At 38.9% G+C, this 25,165-nt stretch overlaps 1 protein-coding gene across 4 annotated transcripts in view; it reads left to right on the top strand.

Moving 5' to 3' along the window:
- LOC117409328 (talin-1) overlaps positions 1–25,165 on the top strand; it is a 97,320-nt gene that overhangs the window by 51,109 nt on the left and 21,046 nt on the right. For 3 of the 4 annotated variants that reach the window (XM_059020135.1, XM_059020227.1, XM_059020181.1), the window contains 30 exons: positions 185–293; positions 1,038–1,246; positions 2,084–2,182; positions 3,840–3,905; positions 7,242–7,409; positions 8,185–8,479; positions 9,051–9,217; positions 9,565–9,693; positions 11,628–11,741; positions 12,454–12,567; positions 13,322–13,456; positions 13,711–13,839; positions 14,497–14,599; positions 15,554–15,762; positions 16,344–16,463; positions 17,152–17,349; positions 18,306–18,445; positions 18,542–18,635; positions 20,369–20,458; positions 20,756–20,878; positions 20,992–21,135; positions 21,483–21,644; positions 21,965–22,105; positions 22,240–22,421; positions 22,585–22,717; positions 22,923–23,024; positions 23,789–23,959; positions 24,219–24,365; positions 24,734–24,835; positions 24,997–25,116. In XM_059020135.1, the coding sequence (XP_058876118.1) occupies positions 185–293; positions 1,038–1,246; positions 2,084–2,182; positions 3,840–3,905; positions 7,242–7,409; positions 8,185–8,479; positions 9,051–9,217; positions 9,565–9,693; positions 11,628–11,741; positions 12,454–12,567; positions 13,322–13,456; positions 13,711–13,839; positions 14,497–14,599; positions 15,554–15,762; positions 16,344–16,463; positions 17,152–17,349; positions 18,306–18,445; positions 18,542–18,635; positions 20,369–20,458; positions 20,756–20,878; positions 20,992–21,135; positions 21,483–21,644; positions 21,965–22,105; positions 22,240–22,421; positions 22,585–22,717; positions 22,923–23,024; positions 23,789–23,959; positions 24,219–24,365; positions 24,734–24,835; positions 24,997–25,116 (4,215 nt within the window). The remainder of the gene's footprint in view (positions 1–184; positions 294–1,037; positions 1,247–2,083; positions 2,183–3,839; positions 3,906–7,241; positions 7,410–8,184; positions 8,480–9,050; positions 9,218–9,564; positions 9,694–11,627; positions 11,742–12,453; positions 12,568–13,321; positions 13,457–13,710; positions 13,840–14,496; positions 14,600–15,553; positions 15,763–16,343; positions 16,464–17,151; positions 17,350–18,305; positions 18,446–18,541; positions 18,636–20,368; positions 20,459–20,755; positions 20,879–20,991; positions 21,136–21,482; positions 21,645–21,964; positions 22,106–22,239; positions 22,422–22,584; positions 22,718–22,922; positions 23,025–23,788; positions 23,960–24,218; positions 24,366–24,733; positions 24,836–24,996; positions 25,117–25,165) is intronic. The other variant, XM_059020275.1, reaches the window with a different exon arrangement.

A 25,165-nucleotide genomic window follows, 5' to 3' on the forward strand; every position in this document is an offset into this window, starting at 1 on the left:
ACACTGCACATTTTACTTTTCCATTTGGCATACACAATGCTGTTATTTTGAGTTTATTTTATTAAAAGTGAAACAAAAGAATATACATTTAAAATTAGATCTGCTACAATAATATTGGCCAGCTAATTTTAAAAACAAAAAGTGATAGAATGGTAACTATACTCTTGTTCCTTGTCAATCCCAGGCCTCCAAAGCATGGCGTAAAAATAAAATGGACGAATCCAAGCACGAGATCCATTCTCAGGTGGATGCCATTACTGCAGGGACCGCGTCGGTGGTCAATCTCACTGCAGGTACTTTTAAAACCATATGTAACAGGATAGCGGCAGTAATGAGACGCGGAGGCAAGAAAGCTGCTAGTGCACACGTTTATTAACAAAACAAGCCAAACAACACACAGGAACTGAGATCAATTACCCACATATGAGCACTCTTCAAACAGCAGTGGACTAACATTCAGCTCTTACCACAGCAGCCTGTTCGTGGGTTTAGCTCTTTACCTTTGTTGATCTACAAAAGCATTCTAGGCACTTATTTCTATCCTTCCTTTGGGAAAGCAACCTAAATTACCAGAGTCGACTAGGCCTACCGTATAATCGTGCATATAGGCCCATGGTTTTATACTTGGTTTTATAAAATGGCAAGAATAGAGGGAGCAATCTCATTGGCTAACAGGTATTCTGCCCTTTTTTTTTAAATATGTCGCCATACCAGCACAGCTCAGAACTTTTAGAACCACTCTAAATCCTTTGATTTGCAATAGAGCTTCACATTTTGCAAAACAGTTATGCATATAAGCCAGTGAGTTCATCTTTTGTATAAAAATGCATTCCCATTACATAAGAACATGTGCAGATTTGCAAGATTATACAGTAATTCAGAGTGATTTGAAAATTAAGCACACTGCATTCACATTGTACAAAGCACATAGATGCTTCAGTTAATTAAGCTACTCTGACAGACCCTTTATTGATTTCATACATCAGTATATTTTTGTACCTTTTGTTCTAATTTCTGATTTGTTTTGCTTTATTCAGGGGGTCCAGCTGACACAGACTACACAGCGGTGGGCTGTGCTGTGACCACCATCTCCTCCAACTTGACGGAGATGTCCAAGGGGGTGAAGCTGCTTGCGGCTCTAGTGGAGGATGAGGGTGGCAATGGGCACAATCTCCTTCACGCTGCAAAGAACCTTGCCTGCGCCGTCTCTGATATGCTCAAGACAGCTCAGCCAGCCAGTACTGAGGTAACCCGGGACTTAACTACAGTCTGCTATAAATAGCTACTCTAGAGCCATACTGAACCAAATGCAACTTTACAGATAATAGCTAATGACAAGTGGAATCGTGCCCAGAGTGGAAGCAACGCATACCAGATTTTATATTACAACCCAGGACCTTTTTAAAGTAAAATCCATAATTATTATTATTTATTTCTTAACAGACGCCCTTATCCATGGACGACTTACAGTCCTAAACAAATACATTTCAAGAATCACAGTACAAGTAATAATACAATTAAAAGCAAGACAAATACAATGACTTTGGTTCTAGCAAGTACAAGTATGACACAATACGATTCAATAATGGAGCAGATAACAGTGTCAGTGTTAGTTGCATCAGGATATAATTAAATACAAAATACTACAGATTAAATAACATTTGACAGATTACAATACTCTAAAGTACAGTATTAAATGCAGTAAAATAGGGGGCAGATAAGAGCAAGTAAAGCCCATAAGATGTCACACAATAGCTATATCTAGAGGACATACTGAATCTCAGAGGAATCTCCCTGTATTGTACTTCATACATCCAGTAGTTATCGCTTGAATAATACAAAGACAGTTTAACAGTTTTGCTCATCGTCTTTTCAACAGCCCACTATTAAAGCAAAAAAATTAAAATAAAATAAAGAATTTACTAGGATCGACTGGTTCTTGGGTATCCAAATATTGAGCCTCCAAGAAAGCTACCTTTTACTAAACTGTGTTTGTGTTGACTGCCTTAGCCCTCCTGTGTCATTTTTTCATAATGTATAACTTATTCCATAGATTTATTAATTTTTATCTTAATTATGTCAGCCTCGTCAGGTCCTGCTCCAGGCAGCAGGTAACGTTGGCCAAGCAAGTGGAGATTTACTGCAGCAAATTGGTGAGAGTGAGGCAGACCAAAGATTCCAGGTAAGTTAGAAACTTTAACCAACTAAACATACAAAAAACAGGAAACTCATCTCAAGGCGCAGGGTCCTGAGTGAGACAGTGCTCTTCGAAAACAGATAGGGTTGGTCTTGCAAATTTTTCATATGGAATCCCTCTAGTTTTTCTGCAGTGTTAATAGAATTATGCCTAGCAGTGCTCCAAACAGAATGTCAGCCAGGATTTAATAACTGATGTCAATCCAGATGCGAACACTAACTGTGATTGACTGGAGTTCTAGGGGAAGAATGGAAGTGTGAATGATTGGGCTCTGCTAGAGTTAAAGCAGATGCTGCAGATCTTGGAGATAAAATAACAACCTCCTTGAGAGAACTTGAGAAACATGTTTGAGTCCATGAGTGCTGTGAGGAAATGCTCCAGCTATGTTTAACACCAGCGCTGGGAGGCTCTGTAGCCAATACAGTGTAATTTTAAAAAGCATGTGAGGAACCTGTATAAAATCTGTGGGCCTTTCTCATTCAGATGTAATCCAGATCAGGCTTCTTGTGTTACTGCCGAAACCAGCCTCACCAGGATCGGCAAGCAGCAAGCATTAGTTTTATCTGAGCTTTTAGATCCTGACACGCCTTTGGAAGTTCCTCTTTGATAAGCACTAAAAGTCCTAGACAAGGATACAAGCACCAGAAAGCATTCTGGGAATCTGTAAGACAAGCTGCAGCATTTTGAAACCAAAGGGTTAAATTGAGTTTTGCCCAAATGCCAATGTATCTTTGTACAACTTAATAGGATTTCCTTCATTTGAAGGAGGAAAGGTTAACTCGTGAGTAATAGTGGAGAGATATATAGGGGTCTTTTCTATTCATTTTCATATACAGTACAAATACCGACCGACTTCTTCAAAGTGGTCTATCTATGTGCACAGTGTACATGTATTGATATTGGTTGAACAGGTCTAGCTGTGTGTTCATAGTACAGTTGCAAATATTTCAACTGGAATGAATAACAATATTTAAAAAAAAAAAAAAAGTTGGCCACCTGAAATGCTTCTGTTGAAAATGTTTAAAAATATGCCATTTTTCAGAGGGTTTGTAAGTGAAAATAAGACAAAAGCAGGTAATGCAGCACTAAGCATGCACTATTCTGCTTAAGGGTTCTTAATGACAACTATCCTATAATCCTAGATTGATTTTCTGTTTCCTATCATTTACATTATTGGTTCACCCACTTGATAGTTTGCAGTGACTGTTGTTGTTGTTGTTGTTGTGTTTTTTTTTTTTTTTGCTACAACAGTACAAAGTAGACAACTGACTTTTATTATTTCCCTATACTGTACATACACAATTCTATTGCCAGTCTTGAAGAATACTTTTGAAAAAGATACTGTACATCCCTTGAGTCAGTGCACAGAGCCTAACAATAAAGGAATGGCTGAACAGAAAGCCTGATTGTTTTGCCTTCCAGAGCTGTAATTGACCTGTGTGTTTGAATCTGAACTAATTCAGATATACAGTACCATCCCCACAGCTGGCTTGAATACACTGTACTGAGGTAGATCTGGACACTGTACAATTAAACTCAGACACAGCTAAAGTTACACTGATCTTTTTGTTGTTCTTGTTTTTTAAAGCAGCAATGTATTATTAGAATGATAACATGTCTCTTTTGTGAATGCTGTGTGCAGTTTTTTCTAGGTAAAGGATCACTTGGAAACACAACACAGAAAGTCTCCTCTTATAGTCAAAGGATGGTAAAATAGCCGTCACAATGATAAAATAAATTACTAATTTAAAAAAAAATAATAATAATAATAATTAAAAAAAAAAAAATTCTGGGGCTGACAATCAATTGTTAAAGAGATTACGTAAATTTGGTCTAATCAAGAACTAACTTAAAAAAAAAAAAAAAAAAAAAATTAACTGCTTTCAACTTTTCAGAAGGGTGAACAGGTTATCCCCTAGAGAGCTGTTCATTTATGTATATTACATTTTAGCTGAAGTATAATGGGACTGACAGCAAAATACTTCCTGAGCAACTTTTGAGAATGTTGAAAGCAGTTCCTTTTAGAATAATGTATATCTATTATATATACTCAGGTATAATTACTCTGGTCAATTTTGGTCACCAGATTTTTTTTTCCAAAATTGTTAAAGAAATATACTCAATTAAGTTGGTATTAGTCATCTTTTCTTCAGAAATTGGAATATTTTTTATATTACTAACAAAAATGTTAGTTTTGCTACAGAACTCATACATTTGCTTATTAGCTTTAGCATCATATTCCTTAAAACATGTTCAGTTGTAGCTTTTTGTATGCCTGACCTGTACCTGAGCATATATAGTACACCAGATCTTCTATTTATTGTTCAATATGTCAAAATGTGGGACAATGATACTTAAAGGGACTGTATTGGTGTTTTGGTTTTTTTTATAGGCAACATATTTTTATGACCCCTGCCCTCCACAAAGTTATGCTGCATGTTGCAAGGGATTCAGGATTCCAGCATTCCCTTCTAAAAGTGTGTCATGGTAAAAGCATAGCAAAGTGTAATCAATATTAAACGCATATCTGTAGTTCAGTAATTGTAGCTGGGGGAGAGCAGTAATACTACTGCATGTCTAGTCCATTACAACGTTAATCTAGCCTAGGCCTATATGTAGACCAAAAGGAATACAGTCTCTTTTTAACTATGATGATAAAAATATGATGATGGAGGTGGAAAAGAAATGAGGATTTGAAAGTGGAATATAATCATTGCCAGTTCAAGCAATCTACAAGAAGTAGTTGAGTGGGTAGTTCAGCTAGTAGAATGAGATTGATGAAACTGCTGAGTTCTTAACCCAAGGCCATGTAAAATATCCCAGGAATTTCCTTTGTTTTGATGAGACCCTGAAGGAAATTTCACATGTGAAGGAGTAAAAGGCACCAGCTAAAAAGTGTTTACAGTGAGAGTTCCTCGCTTGTTGGTTTGTGCTGAATCTAATATATATATATATATATATATATTATACATACACACACTATTTTTATACATGTATACTATATTTTTATACAGTCTGACATGTTTCAGAACCTCTCTCTTCTTGTGTTTTAATGTGTTTTATAGCATTCAGAAGAGGTTTCAGTGGGTTTAATTTAATTTCCAGTTACCCTGCTACTTCAACTATCTTCCCAGTTTTTCTTTGAAATGATGTTCACATGTGGCTTCAGTTTTGTTGTCATGTTCTTTGCGGTTGCTTCACAGCTTACAAATCCTATTCTGCTTGTACTCCAGGTTCCCAAATATATATCCAGAACATTGAAGTTCAAGAAAAATTCACTGAGAGAAATTAAATATAGCCCAATGGATCATTCTAGCCACACATTTTAAATTACAAACTTAAAGGTGTAAAGGTGCAGTGTCACATATAGTTTAAAAATAAATAAATAAATAAATATATATATATATATATAATTTTAGCTCAAAGAGCCAGCTGCCCAACGTTTCGATATGTTGTTTTCATTTATATGGCCAAGTTGGAATAAAAAAAAAACTGTAACTGTATTCAGCAGAGTCATCATATTGTATTGTAGAATTAAAACAGTGAGACAGCAGTCAAAACAAACCTTCAAAACCATGTTGTTCTGTTCTGACAAACGCTTGATGACCTTAAATACCAATAACAAAACACATGGATTAGCTTTAATTGAATTTAAGAGTAGTGTCACTGCTGTTTTAACAGTACTGTACTAACTGGGCTCTGCTGTTACTAGCCTGGGTTCCAAACCACACACATTACAATCGTTAATTAGTGCTTTTCCAGAAGGCATAACATTTTATTAGCTCTCGCCTTTTTTGAGCAGCTGCCTTCAAACAAACCTACGTTACATACTGTGATAATTATATCTTTAACCAAGCAGTATCACAGCAAAACCAGAACGGAAATTTAATTTGTAGCTTTTTTTTTTTTGTTCAAGATTAATCTCTCCACTAATTTAATAGCATTTTATTTCACACATAAGCTGCAACATGTTTCATGTTTAGTGTTGGATAAATATTGTTTCATATGTGGTACTGAAGCTGAAATATTTTCTCTAAACGTGTTGTACTCTCAGGCGTATGAGAGTTATCCATTTGGTTTCCGTTACTGTGATCATATCAAACCAGTATTGAAGTTTCAGCATCCCGGTTGGAGCCAATGACATAGTTTCACATGGAAAAATCATGCTCTTATTGAAGAGCTGGCTTAGCTATCGCTGGCCGGTTTCCCTGCTCTGCTTCTTGCTTGGCTGCAAAGCTTATCAAAATATTAATGATGCGCATACGCATTTTAGGGACACCATGCGGTAGCAGAACAGCAGTCATGTGTTATTGGTGCTTAAGGTCCCCAGGTAGCAATGCGTCTCTCATATATATTTTGAAAACCAACAAATCAAGCCATGAGCGCAACCTTTGACAACAATAAAAAGGAGATCACAAGTACCATAAAGGATATCTGCAAATGCAAGCTGATACGCTGATCAACTTTGCAAAGTAAATACCTGGCACACCTGGTGCAGTAATTTAATTTAACTCTCAACACTGCTTATCTGTGTAGAGGTCTAGTAGAGAACTCGCCACAAAACTGCACACCACCAGGACTATTGCAGAGATTCAGTACACATTATACTTTATTACTGAAACCACTTTCAAATTGCCCAATACCTTTAATTTAGGGACAAAATTGTTGTTAAAATTGATTGAATTTAAATGAAAATTTTTGAATGACCAAAGAACTCAAGAAAATAGTGTGCATGGAAAACAGTTATTAACCAGACTTCTGTTCACAAACTCAAAATATTTTGGGACATTTCTGGTGATCTATTCTTGCACTGTAAGACTTGCTTTTTTTAAATCTCATTATGAGACATACAGGTAGGTAAGCCAATATGTTCCCGGGAACAAACCAAAACCCGGTTAAATGTGAAGTTGTCCGGTGATTCAGTTTAGAATAGCTTAACGCAGGGGGATCAGGGTTTCTCTCCATCAATGTTTAATGCTCCCCTGCTAGCTAGCTGGCTGGCAGGCTGCCGAGAGCCTCGCATTAACCTGCCCTTCTCTTCCAGGACATGCTGATGCATCTGGCCAAAGCAGTAGCCAATGCTGCGGCCGCTCTCGTGCTTAAAGCTAAGAATGTAGCCCAGAAGACTGAGGACTCGGGGCTCCAGAACCGCGTGATCGCCGCCGCCACCCAGTGCGCCCTCTCCACCTCCCAGCTTGTAGCTTGCACCCGGGTAAGGAGACTGTCAGTGCATTATTCAGCAAGGGACTGGCTTACTCTGGGATGAGGCACAATGCTGCACAGCACATGCCTTTTCAGCAATTACAAAAACACTGCTACTTTGGCATTTCTGTAAGTTGTTTTGGTAAATGAGTGTTTAAATCCATCATATTGCTCTGTTGGTCAGTATGAATTCCTTTACATACTTTATTCTTGTTTTAATTAAGCATTTGTTGACTTCTTCTTAATCATCTATCTCTGTTTTATTTTTAATGCATTTACTTAATATTACATGCCTGTGTGTATTTTGAATAGAAATGTATCTAGTAATTATGACTTTTAGAAAATAAATGCAGGCCGTTTAAATTCTTCCCTCTTATTCCAAAATATTGAATTTAAGTATATAGTAAAGCTAGATTAAAAAAATATGTTATCTGGTTTTATATTTAAAGACATTTCCTAGTCTTCAAATAGATTAGCCTACATTTAAGTACATAAGCTCAGCAGGAGAGGCATTTAAAGAAGCTGGATTGTGATTTGTTAATGTGGCCATTTAGCTATCTGTCAACCTGGTCTATGTGCCCTTCACAGGTTGCTTGACTTGGAATACTAGTTCTCAACTCCAGTCCTCGGGAACATGATTTAGTTTCAACTGCTAACTAAATATTTGTTTTAAATTTGCATAGCTTTCCAGTGCACAAAAAAATAAAATAATCACACGCAGCTCAATCCGAGATTTAAAATATTCTGTAACCAAAGTTATCCATGATTATTTGCCCTTCTCCCAGGTGGTTGCCCCCACCATCAGCTCCCCAGTATGCCAGGAGCAGCTGATCGAGGCGGGGAAGCTGGTGGCCAAGTCAGTGGAGGGCTGCGTGGAGGCATCCCAGGCCGCCACCAATGATGAGCAGCTGCTGAAGCAGGTGGGCTCGGCTGCTACAGGGGTGACGCAGGCCCTCAACGACCTGCTGCAGCACATCAAGCAGTACACCACCGGTGGGCAGCCCATCGGGCGCTACGACCAGGCCACGGACACCATCCTCAACGTCACAGAGAACATCTTCAGCTCCATGGGGGATGCAGGTACCAGTATTGCTTCAGAATGCCCCAAAGGTGTGGGGAGGCTGGGACTCTGTTTAAATAACCCAGTAGAGACTACTCTTATTCTATTTAACAGTACATGCCAGAGAGGCTAGAGAGTAGCTCACGTTTTCAATTTTACGTGTTCATGTTCATTTGTTCACAGGAATTGTAAGTAAAGCCTACACTAGACCAGACACAATATTCCTATTAGTACCAGCTTGATGGGGTCTGATCTCCAAGCATTACACTTTCTAGACTGGAATGTGTTCTAAATGGATGAAAGTTGGGACCACTGTGCCCCAAATACCGGCTACTTAATTTTTTTCCTATTGTTATTTAGTAAATGCTAGTCACCAGTTTTCATTCTTGTGAATATGGAAGCCTCTAGTGTGTAACAAAGTGAAGCCTTCATTTTGCCTACAGATCAGATGTATAGTAAGTTCTTGTAGTTCTGTCTAGCTTTTTGAGACAGTATCATTTATGTACCTATCCGTTTCAGAATATAACTAAACTGGCTAACCGTGCTACATGTTGTCAAGGCAGCTTCTTACCCAGCCGTTTCTCTGCTCAGGTGAGATGGTGCGGCAGGCTCGCATCCTGGCCCAGGCCACCTCGGACCTGGTCAATGCCATAAAAGCCGATGCTGAAGGCGAGTCTGACCTGGAGAACTCCCGCAAGCTGCTTTCTGCAGCCAAGCTGCTTGCCGACGCCACAGCTAAGATGGTAGAAGCTGCCAAGGTAGAGATGATGAAAGATTACACTGCGATTGCCAACTTAAACATGTTTAAAAGATTTTATGCAATAAAATAGAAAGGATACATCATCTTACCCAACACTGAGGGGAGTTGCTTTAAATGCAATTACTGAAAGTAAACACACTCAATAAGCATGGGTTCTCCTTAGACATAAGTCCAGTATTATTATAAGCTTTTTTATAGGGCTGCCTTTTTAAAGTAGTGCAACGTTCTGTATGGCATAAGTCTGAAAGCTTTTGCATTATTAGTGGATGTGTTTTTTTTTCAAGATCTTTCCTAATTTGAGTTTAGTGATGTAGTCATGTAAGCACCGCTCTGTCCTCTCTTCAGGGAGCAGCCGCCAACCCAGACAGCGAGGAGCAGCAGCAGAAGCTGCGGGAGGCGGCCGAGGGGCTGAGGATTGCCACCAACGCAGCAGCCCAGAATGCCATCAAGAAGAAACTGGTCAGCAAGCTGGAGGTGAGCGAGAGCACAGGATTAAACCTAAATTATACACCATCACAACCAATCAGATTGCTCCGTAGGATATGTCACAATACACTACAGCTTTTTTCTGTAGTGTATGAAATGGAACAAGTTTTAAGTTGAGAAATTTAAAACATTCCATCACTACGACAACCGTAAAGACTACCGCAGAAGAGAAAGTATCTGGATTTATTTAGGTATCTGAGGGAAATTAAAAAGTGAAGTAAATCAAACATGTTTTAAGGTATTTTTATTGTAAAGTACTTGTGTATAATAGCGATGATTTATTGTTAAGTGTAGTGAATATTCCAAATTCTAAACTAAGCAGACCTTGACGTTTTATTAGAATTCAGAATGTTTACCGCCTCGTATCCTACTCCTAAAAACACAATTTTACTACCCAGTGCCTTGAGTTGAAGTCTAGCCAGAGGATACAAACTTGTAGAAAGAAGGCAGAGAATTTTTGACTTTCACCATGCTTATTGTGTTTGCGTTCTTCAGTGGTTGCAATCTTAGTGAACTTTTTGGGGAAGGAAATGCTAGAGTTTCCTCATTTTAGGGTTAAACTGTGAGCTAACTGGCTGCTGTATCAATCACTCCCCTCCCAGCAGATGACAAGCCTGATAATGGTGTATTGATGAAAGGTATAATGAGAGGTGTAAGATTTTGAAACATTTAACAGCTGGAAAAGATCCATATTTGCAGGCGTTACTTAATCAGCAAGTTTGGGAGCAACCTCATTTGAGTACACTGGAACCAGATAATTGCAGTCAATAGAAGCTGACTGGTTGCAACATGTTTCTGTGGGCTGTAGGGGTTTCTAGCTGACACTCGTTTCTTTTCAACACAGGGCATATTTTTTCAACACTTTTTAAGTTAGTTGATATTTTTGAGGAATAAAATAAAATTCTCCAGAAGTTCTAGAAACTGTTTTATACAGGTGTTAAAGAGCAACACCAGTCTAGAAAAGTTTTAATGAGCATGACATTTATTTATTTATTTATTTATTTATTTATTTATTTATTTACCGGATTCTGCCGAGTCAACGCCCTGTTTTGAACGATCGCCCCACCCCAGCTTTTGGCTGAAAAGTCACATTTTCATCATTAATTTCTGTTTTTTAATAACCTAATGCAAATAATGCCTGAGGGGAAATATCACGGCTCACGTGAATAGAAAATGCTGCCTAGAAGTAGTTGCTCTGTGCATTAATGATTCAGACCATTGCTTATATCATCAATGGTTCAGATGACAGAGTTTGGTGGTTTCAGATCAGATGATACAGACTCCACAGTCTGATTGATTATGCTTTCCTGTTATAGTGCTACTTTGGATGTTAATTTAATATTTTGTGTTGTGTTTTCACACTGGACACTGCAGTTTGTTACTTGGAGAGATTATGTAAAGCCCATTGTTTTAGTGGACCGAAATGTTTTCACATGTTTATATATTTTAAGCATGCATAATTGTAAACGTAATCAATCTACCTAATGTTAAAACTACTCCCTCTGCAATAATGCCTGTAATTTCGCCCCAGCCTCAGTCTGTGCCCCCCCCCCCCTCCACACTTTTGCCTTGACTACTTTACGCCCCCTGGGCATTGCCTCGGCAGGATCCGGTATTTTGATTAATAAACGTGTGTCGTGACGAGGATCCTTGAATTCAAAATCTTATTACTAATGTATCTAGAAATTCTTGACTAATATGTCTTAACATATGCCCATAAACTAAACGGTATGATGCAACAGAGAATACATAGATTAGGGTATTTGTCCTAGGTCAGATGTATAGTAAAGCAAAAACAGATCAGACAGGAAATACTATAGTGTTTGAGAGCATTCTCAAGGGTACCAGTGTTCGTCGTATATAACCAGAAAGGAAGGGATTTCCTGTTTGAGCACTGTGTTTTTTTTTTTTGTTTCCTGTAGAATGCAGCTAAACTGGCTGCTGCCGCAGCCACCCAGACCATTGCAGCTGCTCAGCAGGCTGCCTCCACCAATAAGAACCCAGCAGCACAGCAGCAGCTTGTCCAGAGCTGCAAGGTGAGACGCAGAATTACATCAGCTTTATTGCTTTCACTAGCCGAGCCAGGGGTTAGGAATTGCTTCTCACTTACAAACTGCCTGAAGAGAAAGGAGTGTTTTAAAAAGAGGAGAGCCAAAGTTTCTATTTTGTCAACATTTATATTAAAAATCAATTTTTAAAATGTTTTAAAGCTGTTTTAAAAGATGTATAGAGAATTAAAAAAAAAAAGAAAAAAAAAGTTGAGCAAGGCTCAATACAATTATAGTACTTTGTCTATCTTTATCTATCTATCGATCTATCTGTATCTATCTAATATTTATTTTTATAACTACTAAATAGTTTGAGGAAAGAATATTATTGCATATCGAATATATATTTTTTGTAGTAGTCCTATTCTGGTGAGTCTGTTTAACATTACAAATATCCATGAATGCAGAAACAATAATAAATTATGATCATGAACACAATGAGAATTAACAGAAATATAATGTTATGTAAATTCAGATAACAAAGTATTAATTGTAATGCAGGTAATATAGTTCAGACAAATGACCCACAAAGTTTTGCTTAATGTCTGCAGCACATAGTAAAAAGTAAACGAATACATACTGCATCATCCTGCCATAGTCTCTATAACCTATACACTTTCATTTATAAAAAAAAAAAACTAAAACAAGCAAACCTTAGGCTGACTGTGTAACTTGAAGACCCCGTTGTGTTCTTGAACAGGCTGTGGCGGATCAGATTCCCATGCTGGTCCAGGGAGTGCGAGGAAGCCAGTCCCAGCCTGACAGCCCAAGCGCTCAGCTAGCTCTCATCAGCGCTGGCCAAAACTTTCTTCAGGTAAGAGGTTTAGTAACGCACAACAGAACCATCTGTACTGGCAGTGGGGCTGCTCCATGTGCTCCGAGACCCGCAGGGCATTGTGGATTCTTCAAGCATCTTGGTTTTTGTTTTTAAGATGAGCTTCACCCTACTGGGTAGCACCCTAATCTCCCGTTTCGTCATCTCTTTCATATGAAAAAGGCAATCGGTGGCAATTCTAGGAAGTTTATGCTCTGAAGCAGTTTATGAAGCACAGCTATAATAATCTAATCTCTGCATTTAACAGTATAATTTAAAAGTTTCATCTTTACCATGTCATACCAAAGACCTCACTCATTTAATTTCGGAAGTAGTGTAAAAGATAGAATCCTGCACATTAGCACCACAGATAAGCAGTAGCTCCACTTAATTGTAAAGTGATAATGCTAAAAACTGGCTACAAGCTAACCCCTTAGTTTTTCAGCTGGGTAGCATTCACTAGGAAAAACGAATAAAGATTAGAAATATGATTTTAAATCAGTCGTTTTGTATTTTCAAGGTCTACGGCCCTTACTGCATGTTCATGCGTTGTGAAAAATTACGCTTCAATAAATATTAAACTAATATAGTTATTTATCCCCAACAAATTAAGCTAATTTGAATCTCTGATTTCACTAGTTCTTGTTGTTGTCCTGCTTGGAATGATGCTGGCAGAAATATTCTTCTATACCTGTTGGCCGAGTTTGATGTGGCTGTAAGAACTGGGTCAAACACATTTCTTTGTCTTCCACAGCCTGGAGCTAAGATGGTCACCGCTGCCAAAGCCACTGCTCCTACCATCAGTGACCAGGCCTCTGCCATGCAGCTGAGCCAGTGTGCCAAAAACCTGGCAACCGCTTTGGCTGAGCTCAGAACTGCTGCACAGAAGGTGAGAAGGATACCGGAAGACGTTTTTTGTCGCATACGATATACAGCTTTCCTAACAGCTCATGGATATAAACAAACTCACTCACAGACCCTTTAGGACACCATGCTGGGGTGGACAGAACATGAACATGTATCTAGGTTAAATCCCCAGGCCTAGTTTTAACATGCAAACTTCTGTTTGTGCTGCCTGCTGTCATTGACATCTTAACAACCTCTTCACCTCTTGTTTTTTTTTTTTTCTGCAATGATTTACAGGCACAGGAAGCCTGTGGCCCACTGGAAATAGACAATGCTCTGAATGTCGTCCGGAACCTGGAGAAGGACATGCAGGAAGCAAAGGCCTCGGCTGTGGAAGGGAAACTGAAACCCCTGCCTGGAGAAACGGTGAGGCCCTTTACCAGCTATGTACCAGCCACAGTAATGAGGGTTCAAACCCACAACAGCTGTTAGCATAAACACACACTGCATGACTACATCCTGCATCAAGTGTTCCTCTCTGTTTCACTGTGGACCTGGCAACAGGTCATTATCAAAAAGATTTGCTTGTGGAAAGTTCTAAAAACAAATACTTTTACAAGTCTATTCTGGGATTTTATAAGCTCCCCTAACACCTGGTCTTGCAGACTGTGTTAACGTGCTGTTTTTCTTTTGGTCCTTTTGCCTTTGACTCAGATTTGACCCTTTTTGCCACAACACATGTTTTGATAGAGGTACTTGTTTCCCTCACTGCTTATTCACTTCCTGTGTCACACATAATAGGGTCCCAAGTATTTTCTAATATGCTGCATACAATAAAAGTGTAAGTGTTTTTTTTTCTTGTGGAGGGGAAAAAAAAAAAAAGCTTTGTGGGTGTATCAGTGAATAATATAACACTAATGAGAAACAAGGAGACCCATAAGTATTTTTCATATATAAATTGATTATTGAAGCCTGTATCTCCCAGTATTTTGGAGACATCATCATGTCTGGTTGACAGTTTGAATGCGAGTTGTTTCTGTACATTGCTCTTCCTAACCAGCCTCTGAATTTTCCTTTGCTCAGTTGGAGAAGTCCTCTCAGGACCTGGGAAACAGCACCAAGGCTGTGAGCTCTGCCATTGCTCAGCTGCTCAGCGAAATTTCCCAGGGCAACGAGAATTACACAGGTACTGACAGGGACTGTCATAATGGTATGCTAATGCAGACACGCATTTTCCCAGTGTCTTTAATGTCTGAAGATTATAGGTGTAACCACTGTATTCCATCTAAATGCCAGCAATGGTAAAAAAAAAAAAGAAATTGGGCCTTGCCTCAAACCCCCTTTTGTGTCTTCAAATTCTTCAATCTCAGCCTGCATAAACTGGAACAGAGCATTCATGGAAACTTAAAATGTTGCATTTTTTTCAGTAAGGCATTTAAAAAAAAAAACAAAGCAATGTAAGGTATGTCTTTTAATTTGCTGTACCCTTGTAATATTTTCATAAATGCATCTTCATTTTATTGTATGTACCTATTTATTTATTTATTTTACTTTTTTTTCTAAAAAACATTAAATGAGAAAAACAGCAGAATGCAACAATGCTTGGAACTGTGGGAGCAGCCCTACACCTCTGTCATACAGGAAACTCCTTTTTCTGGCAGGAAACTCCTAGTGTAGAAGTTCTGAAGTGCCTTTTCCTTCCTAAGCATGAAAACTTATAGTATTTGATTAATTAAATACTACACACTTTCATTGAATAACACTCTTCTCCAGGAAATATTAGTTTAATATACATTATACAGTTTGGATTTTGTTTAGTGTTAAAGTGACCCTGGTCACTCTGGAAGAAATCATCAATGTATTTCAGCCAATAGATATTTTATGATGAATACCATTTGCTTATGTTGCAAGCCTGCATCTGTTAGCATCAGCATACTGAACAGTTGCATTTTATAGCTTTGCAATTCTATCTTTTTTTCAATGTGTCGAAGTTTCCAACACAACATACAGTTTTGAAAATAACCCAGTCTATAAGTCAACCTGCTTTCACAGGCTGCTTTTGACGGCTCTTGTCTGAATAGACAGCCAGGCTTTAGTTAGCTGAACTGTTAGTGACTCGCATGGTGTTTTCTCTTGATAGGAATGGCTGCCCGAGACCTGGCTCAAGCCCTGAAAGCTCTGGGCATGGCAGCTCGCGGTGTTGCTGCCAGCACCTCCGACCCACAGGCCCGCAATGCAATGCTGGATTGCGCCAGCGATGTCATGGATAAATCAGGCAACCTGATAGAGGAGACAAAGAGGGCAGTGGCCAAGCCAGGAGACCCAGACAGCCAGCAGCGACTGGCACAGGTAGGTACAATAATGGTGTAACGGTGTATAATCATGAATGAAATAAAATAAATGACAATACATTAACTAATCCGATGATGAACATGTTTCAAAATGAACAAATAATAGTACAAAATTGTGACAAGGCTATTTGATATGGTTATTATTTTTTTGCCTGATAATGAGACTGACGGAACAAATTATAAACATACATATAAAAATATCCTATTTATACCAGTTGTATTTCATGTTGCTTGTTGTTGGTTTTGTGCAGAAAGAAACGTGTTCACTGTTGCCATGGTAACATACATCATTGCTAGTTTCCTAGGAGGCCTGAGTTGTTTTATTGCTAGTTTTGTAAAATGAACACTAACAAAAACCGTTGCACATTTTGTGTGAACACCATGGTAAATCTGTTTTAATGCATCCATATAGGCCAGGTAATGGTAAAAACATTGTATTCTATTTTCATTGATTCTAGTCTATTTTTAGTTTGTTATCACCCTTTACCTTGGCCTCATGAGCCAGTGAGCAAGCAGGAGATTATAATTAGTACTTCTGTGGGATTTCATTATTTTGTAATATTGTTTTTTTCTTTGCAGGTTGCAAAGGCAGTATCCCAGGCCCTGAACAGGTGTGTGAACTGCCTGCCTGGACAGAGAGATGTGGACAATGCCATCAGGACAGTGGGAGAAGCCAGTAAGAAACTCCTGGCAGACTCGGTAAGTGACAGCCAAGAATCAGAGCGGCTGCCAATAATTTCTCCACGTTTCGCATATTAGTTGCGCTTAAGTGTTTTTAAACCCTGGTTTAAGATGGCATCTGCTCTAATCGTTCATAATTTTCTAAAAAGGCAGTTGTTGGCAGTGATTGCCAACTGTGCAATCAGCTGGCTAAGCTTTCCCCTGGCTGGAAAATCATATGTTTTCATGAGCTGATAAATTTAGCTTGCAGTGTGGAATTCATATGCATGCCTTCTAGTTGCAAGGAAGGTCAATCTCTGCAACATACAAATCTTGGAAGACTCAGTCCTACTATAACTCTGTTTACCATAGCTACACCAACAGATATAGTTGCAGTGGTTGTAGTGTCCCAGATATAAATCAGAATTTTGTAAAGATCACGCACATCTCTCAAACAAAAAGTGAGGTCCCAACAATGAATATCTTGTTAAAACCAGCTGCTGCTGTGGTGGGATCCAGGAAGAGAACATTTCATAGTCTTTCATATTGTTTTTGGAGCCCTTCTGAAGCAGTGTGTCATCATTGTGGTGTTCTAAACTGAATTGCTTTACCTAACTTGGTAAGAAACTCGATGTGGTGTTTTTGTAAAGGTTATAAAATGTTTCTGACAGAGGCCTGCAGTGTCAGCCAGTAAGTATTCAAACGTTTTGTTTGTTGTTTTTCACAGTTCCCCCCAAGCTCCAAGAGCTTCCAGGAAGCCCAGGGTAATCTGAACCAGGCAGCTGTAGGGCTGAACCAGTCTGCCAATGAGCTGGTGCAGTCATCCCGGGGCACCACTCAGGACCTGTCCAGGGCCTCTGGCAAGTTCGGACAGGACTTCAATGAGTTCTTACAGGCCGGCGTGGAGATGGCAGGACAGTCCCAGGTAGGTTACACAGTCTAGCTGTCAAATCCCAATCAATCGTCTCCACAAGGGCTGTCAATTATTGATCTGGAATCAGAATCAGACCAACAAATCTCAATCGGTGCATCCCTAGTCTTAACCGCTGGATCTGTTTGGACACGTAACTGTAGTAAGAGATTATCATTGTTATCTCGGAGTCAGGGATTTTTGTAGTAGATATTGCACACAACCTGGCACAGTAGTTGCTCCTGACAAATTTGAATAATGTTATCAGCTATATACAACACATATAAACATGTGATCTCTACAAATGTTTTTTTTGTTCTCTTGAGAACCGCCATATTTGCTTTTATATACCTTCACGTTATCTCATTAGTGGCTCCAGTAGAAGGTGGATTGTCTGTCTGTCTGTCTGTCTGTCTGTCTGTCTTCTGACAAGATGCCTTAACTAGCTGTTGGGAGGCTTTACTTCCTCTTCCTTGTTATCACTTGTTTGAATGTATCCTCACAAAAATAACAGCAGTTCCTGTGTCATAAAATATTTCTCATGCCAATTGTAATTTTATTATTATTATTTTTTGTTTTCTAAGGGAAGAAAGGGGTTAACAATCTGAAGTAATCTGCCTTATAAATACGAGCAAACATATATAAGGCAGCCCCAAACATATACAATTTAATGTTTCCTTTACTAAATTTTGCTTTTCTTTGGTTTTAACTGGCTATATTCACAAAGCTTTAAGTCATAATTAAACCAACAGTCATTACAAATGTTATTTTATTAATAAGAAAAGCACTGTTTAAAAAGCTTGGTGCATAGGGCCCATTAAGTCTTGCCAACTGTGCTAAATGCCATTTTGTTAAATACATTTAATTACAAGGTATTTTGCCTTCTGCTTGCTGCCAACATTTTCCAGTATTATGTAAGAGCCCTGATTTCAGTTCTTGTTGTCTCTGTTTGTTTACACTATCCTATACAGTCAAAGGAAGATCAGACTCAGGTGGTCACAAACCTCAAGACCATCTCCATGTCTTCTAGCAAGCTCCTGCTAGCAGCTAAAGCTCTCTCTGCAGACCCCAGTGCCCCCAACCTCAAGAACCAGCTTGCAGCTGCTGCACGGTAAGGAGAGAAATACATTTTGTCATTAGAATTGTTTGTATGTTGTAACTCCTAGGTAGTATTAATATTGTGCATGTCTCCTTCATCTCTGTGCAGCGCTGTCACGGACAGTATTAATCAGCTGATCACAATGTGCACCCAGCAGGCCCCAGGCCAGAAAGAGTGTGACAATGCCCTGCGAGAGCTTGAGGTACGGATGCGCTTTTATTACTTTTCATTTTACATGCACTTGGTATTCTGTGTACTGCAGTACGCTGCATATGTGGAATATGTATGCAGCATATTGTGTTTACATGATAAGGAATATGCTCTTCCTCTAGAATTTCCATTTATGTGCAACTTTGGTAGAATGCTGAATACTGAGCCCCGAAATGCAGGAAAATCTTTTACCAGCTCTTGCCAGCTTACCCCAGGAAGGATGCTGTTATTCAGCACAAGTGAAATAACACCTTTTAAGAAGCAGGCATAGACATTCAGGTTAACGGGTGACACTGCAGCCACTTGCATCCTTGCTCTGCAATTCACATTTCACTTTTAAAGGCTCTTGGTCTACTGTTAAGTAAACTGAACAATTGAACAAATAGGGCTACCAGTTACTATCACTGTTGATCATGTTAACAAAGAGTAGGTTCATTGTTACAGATTAGATATGATAGAATGGATTTGTTAGTTGATTTAGATCTGTGATATACCACCTAATTTATCGAAATTAACAAGAGGGTAATGTAATTGTTTTAACCAGTAACTGAGACACTTGATCATTTAAAAGCTGATTAAAAGTAAATAAACAGCCAAGTGTAGTACTCGAGCTGTTTTTTCAATGTTTCAGTGATATTTGTTTAATAGATTAATAAATGTCTTTAGCCTTACAAAAACAAAATTAACTTGTTCAGTGTATAATATGATGGGTTTAATCATGTCTTTAAATAATATATCTTTATCTTTATTTAGGAATAGAACAGTATTTAGTAAGCTAACTAAACTTGCAAACTAAATATAATGAGCAAGTAATATACTTTTTTTTGCTCGCTTAATTTTCAGTCTTTCTACCAAAAAAATACTTTGAGTACAATTTGAGGTTAAACCTCTTAACGTTTAATGTAAAGGTAATTGCTCTGTGAAATGTAAAAAAAACAAAAAAAATGTGATGCAAATCTTATTATTTTTCAAATTTTCAAACAAAAAAAGGATTAATTTATTCTTGAAATGTATTTTTAGTTTACGACTGTAAGTCGTCCTGGGTAAGGGCGTCTGCTAAGAAATAAATTAATAATAATAATAATAAATTATTATTATTATTATTAATAATAATAATAATAATAATAATAATAATAATAATAATAATAATAATAATAATAATAATAATTAAAAAAAGGTGCTTAAGGTAATTGCACTGGTATAGCCCTAGTTGAATAGGTATTTCAGTTTGACTGGGCAGTTAGCACCAAATGGATAAGAAAGACACTTGTTCCACTCATTAATATTTCACTTCCCCAGTAAGCAGTATACATATTAATTCAATTCACTGACACCTAATCTTTGATGCTTCTAGCAGACTCTGGTAGCTGGGGTTTCTCGTGAGGGGATAGAAACAGCAACAGGTAGTAGTAGTGTAGAGTCAGGTGGAAGATACAACAAGAGCAAGGGAGTTCATATTTTGTAGGATCTGGCTTAGTTACCTAGCCTGTAGGTTTTTTGCATTTCATTTCTGCTGCTGTTCCTGCTAAGGGAACATTTTCAGTAAAGAGATTTGTATTAATAAAGCGACTCTGGACTGTTATTGAGGCTGGGAATTAGCATATTCATCTCGTCAAGCCCTGTGTGCTGTTGTCTTGTGCTGCAGTGTTTGAGCTGAGCTGCACTGTGTTCTGGGAGATGCTGTTCATTAACTACAGTGTTAACCTGAACGTTGCCTTCCTACAGACCGTCCGTGGCATGCTGGAAAACCCCACAGAAGCTGTGAATGACCTCTCCTACTTCGACTGCATTGACAGTGTAATGGAGAACTCCAAGGTAAGCCAACATGGAATTAAACAAAGACAAGAGCTCTACTAAATATTGCTTTGCCTTGTGCTGTCTATACACTGTCAAACAAAAACATACAGTGACTTTCCCTGAGATCAGCCGTGAGAAACGGAAGCTCTTTACAGTGAGATACAACAGACTCTTTTAAAGTAGCTCTTTGTAATGATGATCTACTTTATGATCTAGTTGGTTATTTTAAGATTTGATCACAGTATAGGGTCTCTTTCATGGCAGAGCATCGCAAGGTCCTAGATTCTGATGCTTGGTGGTTTTATTTCTTTGCAGGTTCTTGGAGAAGCCATGGCAGGAATCTCTCACAATGCGAAGAACAGTAAACTGCCTGAGTTTGGAGACTCTGTCAGCTCAGCATCCAAAGCTCTGTGTGGGCTCACCGAAGCTGCTGCTCAGGTACAGTTAGTGACCCTTTTTAAGATGTATGTTTAAGTTAACCCTGCAGTTTAAAATATATTCTTGACTGGCTGCTTAACTGTACCATCCACCCTTCTCCTCTTTCTTTTTAGGCTTCCTACCTGGTCGGCGTTTCGGATCCCAACAGCCATGCTGGGCAGAGGGGACTGGTGGATCCTTCCCAGTTTGCCAGAGCAAATCAATCCATTCAGATGGCCTGCCAGAACCTGGTGGATCCAGCATGCACCCAGTCACAGGTTTATAAACTTTACAATATTGGCTTTGATTTAATATTTAGTTTAAATGTCTTACTGACATCTTTGTCAGTTTTGATTACCATGAAATTAAGTCATGAATGATCACATCATTTACATATCCATTATACATTCCTTGGCAGCAATAATTGGTGACATTTATCCCTCATATTGACACCTTTTTATGTGTGTCTCTTCTTTTTTATACACATTTTCATACAGTTATTTAAATGTATGTTAGTGTTAAGCAATGATATAGAATGGATTAAAGCTACATATTTGCAAATCATATTATTTATTGTAGTAATTGTTTTAATTAATGTGTAATAAGCTGATGTTCCTCTCCACAGGTTCTTTCAGCTGCTACCATTGTTGCCAAACACACTTCAGCACTGTGCAACGCTTGCCGTCTGGCTTCATCCAAAACTGCAAACCCTGTTGCTAAGCGACAGTTTGTCCAGTCAGCAAAGGAAGTGGCTAACAGCACAGCTAATCTTGTTAAGACAATCAAAGTAAGCATTAATCAAAGACTTTAATTAATGAGTAATATAGCAGAGGTTCAACAAAGTGCATTGTTTCAAGTATTGTACAGCATAATCCCTTTATTCAAACCCCCTTTATCCCAACCACTCTATTATTATTATTATTATTATTATTATTATTATTATTATTATTATGAATATCTTTATTTGTATATAGCACCTTTCATAGTTGATCACAAAGCGCTTAACTGGAAGCATGTCCTCCGATAGATTTATTAACACCACAATTTGTTGAAACGTCAGTTTATTACATTTTGTTAAACGTCTGACCCCCTTCTCCCCTCATGCAGGCGCTTGATGGAGCTTTCAGTGGAGAAAACCGTGAGAAGTGCAGAGGTGCGACCGTGCCTCTGATTGAGGCCGTCGACAATCTGACCGCCTTCGCTTCCAACCCAGAGTTTGCCAGCGTTCCAGCACAGATCAGCCCGGAGGTCATTTTTTGTAGTCAATTTCATCTCATCTTTTGAAATGCTTTTAAGCTGGAATGATCCTTTTCTTGGAAGTCACTGAATAGTTCCAAACAATAGCAGTATATATTTCTTGTTTTGTTTTTTTTTCGCTGTAGGGACTCCAAGCAATGAAGCCCATAGTTGTTGCTGCCAAGACCATGCTGGAGAGCTCAACTGGGTTGATCCAGACTGCCCGCTCACTGGCTGTCAACCCCAAAGACCCACCAAAGTGGTCAGTCCTGGCTGGACACTCCAGGACAGTCTCCGACTCCATCAAGAACCTCATAACAAACATGAGGTAGGAGGTCCTGTTTTCATTGTAGGCATGATAGTAGGTTCATTGTAGGCATGATATTAAACCATCTTGCCTGTGCTTTGTTCTCTCCATCTGTGGCATTGTATAACATGTTGGGGGAATATGTTTTCAATGGGTTACTTAGTTTTGTATTTTTGTTTCACAGAGATAAAGCTCCCGGACAGATTGAGTGTGATGAAGCCATTGAGGTTCTCAATAGGTGCATCAGAGATGTGGATCAGGCATCACTAGCTGCTGTTAGCCAGCAACTTAACCCAAGAGATGACATTTCACAGGAGGTGAGTGTAGTGGTTTAATTACACACTTTAATTAAACTCGGTTGTATGTAGAGTTTCTTTTTAATATGACCTTTCTTTCCGGTTCGGAAACACGGAGATGTCTCATATTGTATTGGATCGAAACGTCTGTAGAGTTTATCATCGTTGTGAATTGGTGTGGGTTTCTTGGTACCCAGCAGTGACCTCTTCACCTTTACTGTTGCAGGCCCTTCATGACCAGGTGGCAGCTGCAGTGCAGGAGATCAGCATCCTGATCGAACCCATCGCAGTGGCAGCCCGGTCTGAGGCGTCCGAGTTAGGACATAAGGTAAATAAATACCCAGCATGAACTGTAAAATGTTTTACTACTATTGTGATTACAATTTTGTATTGCTTTTTGGAAGCTTTGACCATCGTCGTCACATTTCGGTTGGGCAAGTCATAAAACAAATACTGAAACAGAGGAAAATAAGTGGAGCTCAGACGTCTGAAAAAATGGATACTTTAATTATATATTTTTAAATATGATGTAGTATGCCAGGAATAATTGTGATTTTAAATATTGTGTCTTACCATTGCATTCATTTCAAGTTCAGTAGCAACAGTTTTTTTTTTTTTTTGTTTTTTTTTTCCAAGATTCTGGGCACTCTGATTAAAAAAATATGAGCAAAAAAATGAGGGTTTTAGTGACTATAAAAAAAGACAATATGTTAATAGACGTCTAAATGGAAAGATATATAAATTTCCTGGCATGTGTTCCTGGTTTCTCAGACACAGCACTGCGGGCTGATGGTAGTTGTAATATTGGCTTTGGTCTAATTGATTTACTTCCATACATACTGAAAATGAAAGGGAGCCATTCAGAAATCATATGAGTACTGCATGCAATTAAATCAACTTTCTGTTTTTAGCGTTTTTGTAAAGGCTAGTTTCTTTGGAGGTAAGAAAATGGAAATGTCACAGTGCAGCGTCTTCATGGTAAGATGAGGATGCTATCGCTTTCAGGGTCTGTCATGAAGAATATGACTGTGACTCATGCCTTTTAGTTTAATGCTGGATGTTACTCAGGATTTTGCTTTTGTTTTGATGTAGGTGTCTCAGATGGCAAGCTACTTTGAGCCTCTTATCATGGCGTCTATTGGAACAGCCTCGAAGATCCTGGACAGCCAGCAGCAAATGAACCTGCTGGATCAGACCAAGACGCTGGCAGAGTCTGCCCTGCAGATGCTCTACACTGCCAAGGAGGCAGGGGGAAATCCTAAAGTAAGTACAGCATGTAGTGTAGCAGTCAGAACATTGATACCCCTGAAGACCTATACCCTGACTGTTAATCCCCTATTAAGAACATGTGTATTGGCAGTGGTCAAAAGAATATGGCCAAACGTGTTGTGTTTTTGGCGCCAGTATAATCACAAATAGGGGATCAGAGGAGTATAAACCAGTGCCCAAAGGAACTTTCTTCTGCATCATGCTTCTTAAAGCTTGGTTGTGCTGACCCGCATGTGACCTTGTCTCTCTCCAGGCAGCCCACACACAGGAGGCAGTGGAGGAGTCTGTGCTGATGATGAAGGAGGCTGTGGATGACCTGTCAGCCACCCTGGCAGAGGCAGCCAGTGCTTCTGGAGCTGTAGGAGGCATGGTGGACTCCATTACCCAGGCCATTAACAAGGTGAGGAATGCCAATATTACAAGATCAAGCTCTAATGAGTATGTACTGCAGAAGGCTGAGTTTCTGGCTTGATTAATCTTGATGGGTGGTGCCACCCCCCACCATTTTTAAAGATCCTTTTATCCCAGTAGAGGGCAATCTCTCCAGGACTGTGTTGGATTGTCCTCCAGTGTTTTAAAATAAACAAGTGTACCAATGTAGTGCAGACTTGTTTATGTGGTTATGGAATAATAATGAAGTTTACTAGTACACAGGCACGTCAAACTGATAATTGGGAGTAACTGGAAATATAAACATACTCTACCACATCCAGTACGGCCCCCAGAATCAAGCACTTTAAAGAGTTCCTTGGTAATGTTGTTTAACAGATTGATGAAGGCCCAGACGGTGAACCAGAGGGCACGTTTGTAGACTACCAGACCACCATGGTGAAGACCGCCAAAGCCATTGCCGTCACTGTACAGGAAATGGTAAGAGTTTGGAAACCTCTATTGTGTCATCGATTGGAGCAATACTTTTTGACAGTATCTAAGGATACAAATGTAAATGGACTCAGTCAGGTTCCCTGATCTAGTAGGAATTAAACATTCATTCATTGTGTATTATTTTTTTCTTTTCCCCTCATTGCTAGGTTACAAAATCCAACACCAATCCAGATGAGCTGGGCTCTTTGGCTAATCAGCTCACAAGTGAGTTTGGGCAACTGGCTCAGGAGGCGAAACCTGCTGCTATTACTGCAGAGAACCAAGAGGTACAGTATGCCTGTTATTACGCTTAATGAAGTATGAACAAGCCTCAAG

Source organism: Acipenser ruthenus, chromosome 1, assembly GCF_902713425.1.
Source record: "Acipenser ruthenus chromosome 1, fAciRut3.2 maternal haplotype, whole genome shotgun sequence".
Lineage (NCBI taxonomy): Eukaryota > Metazoa > Chordata > Actinopteri > Acipenseriformes > Acipenseridae > Acipenser > Acipenser ruthenus.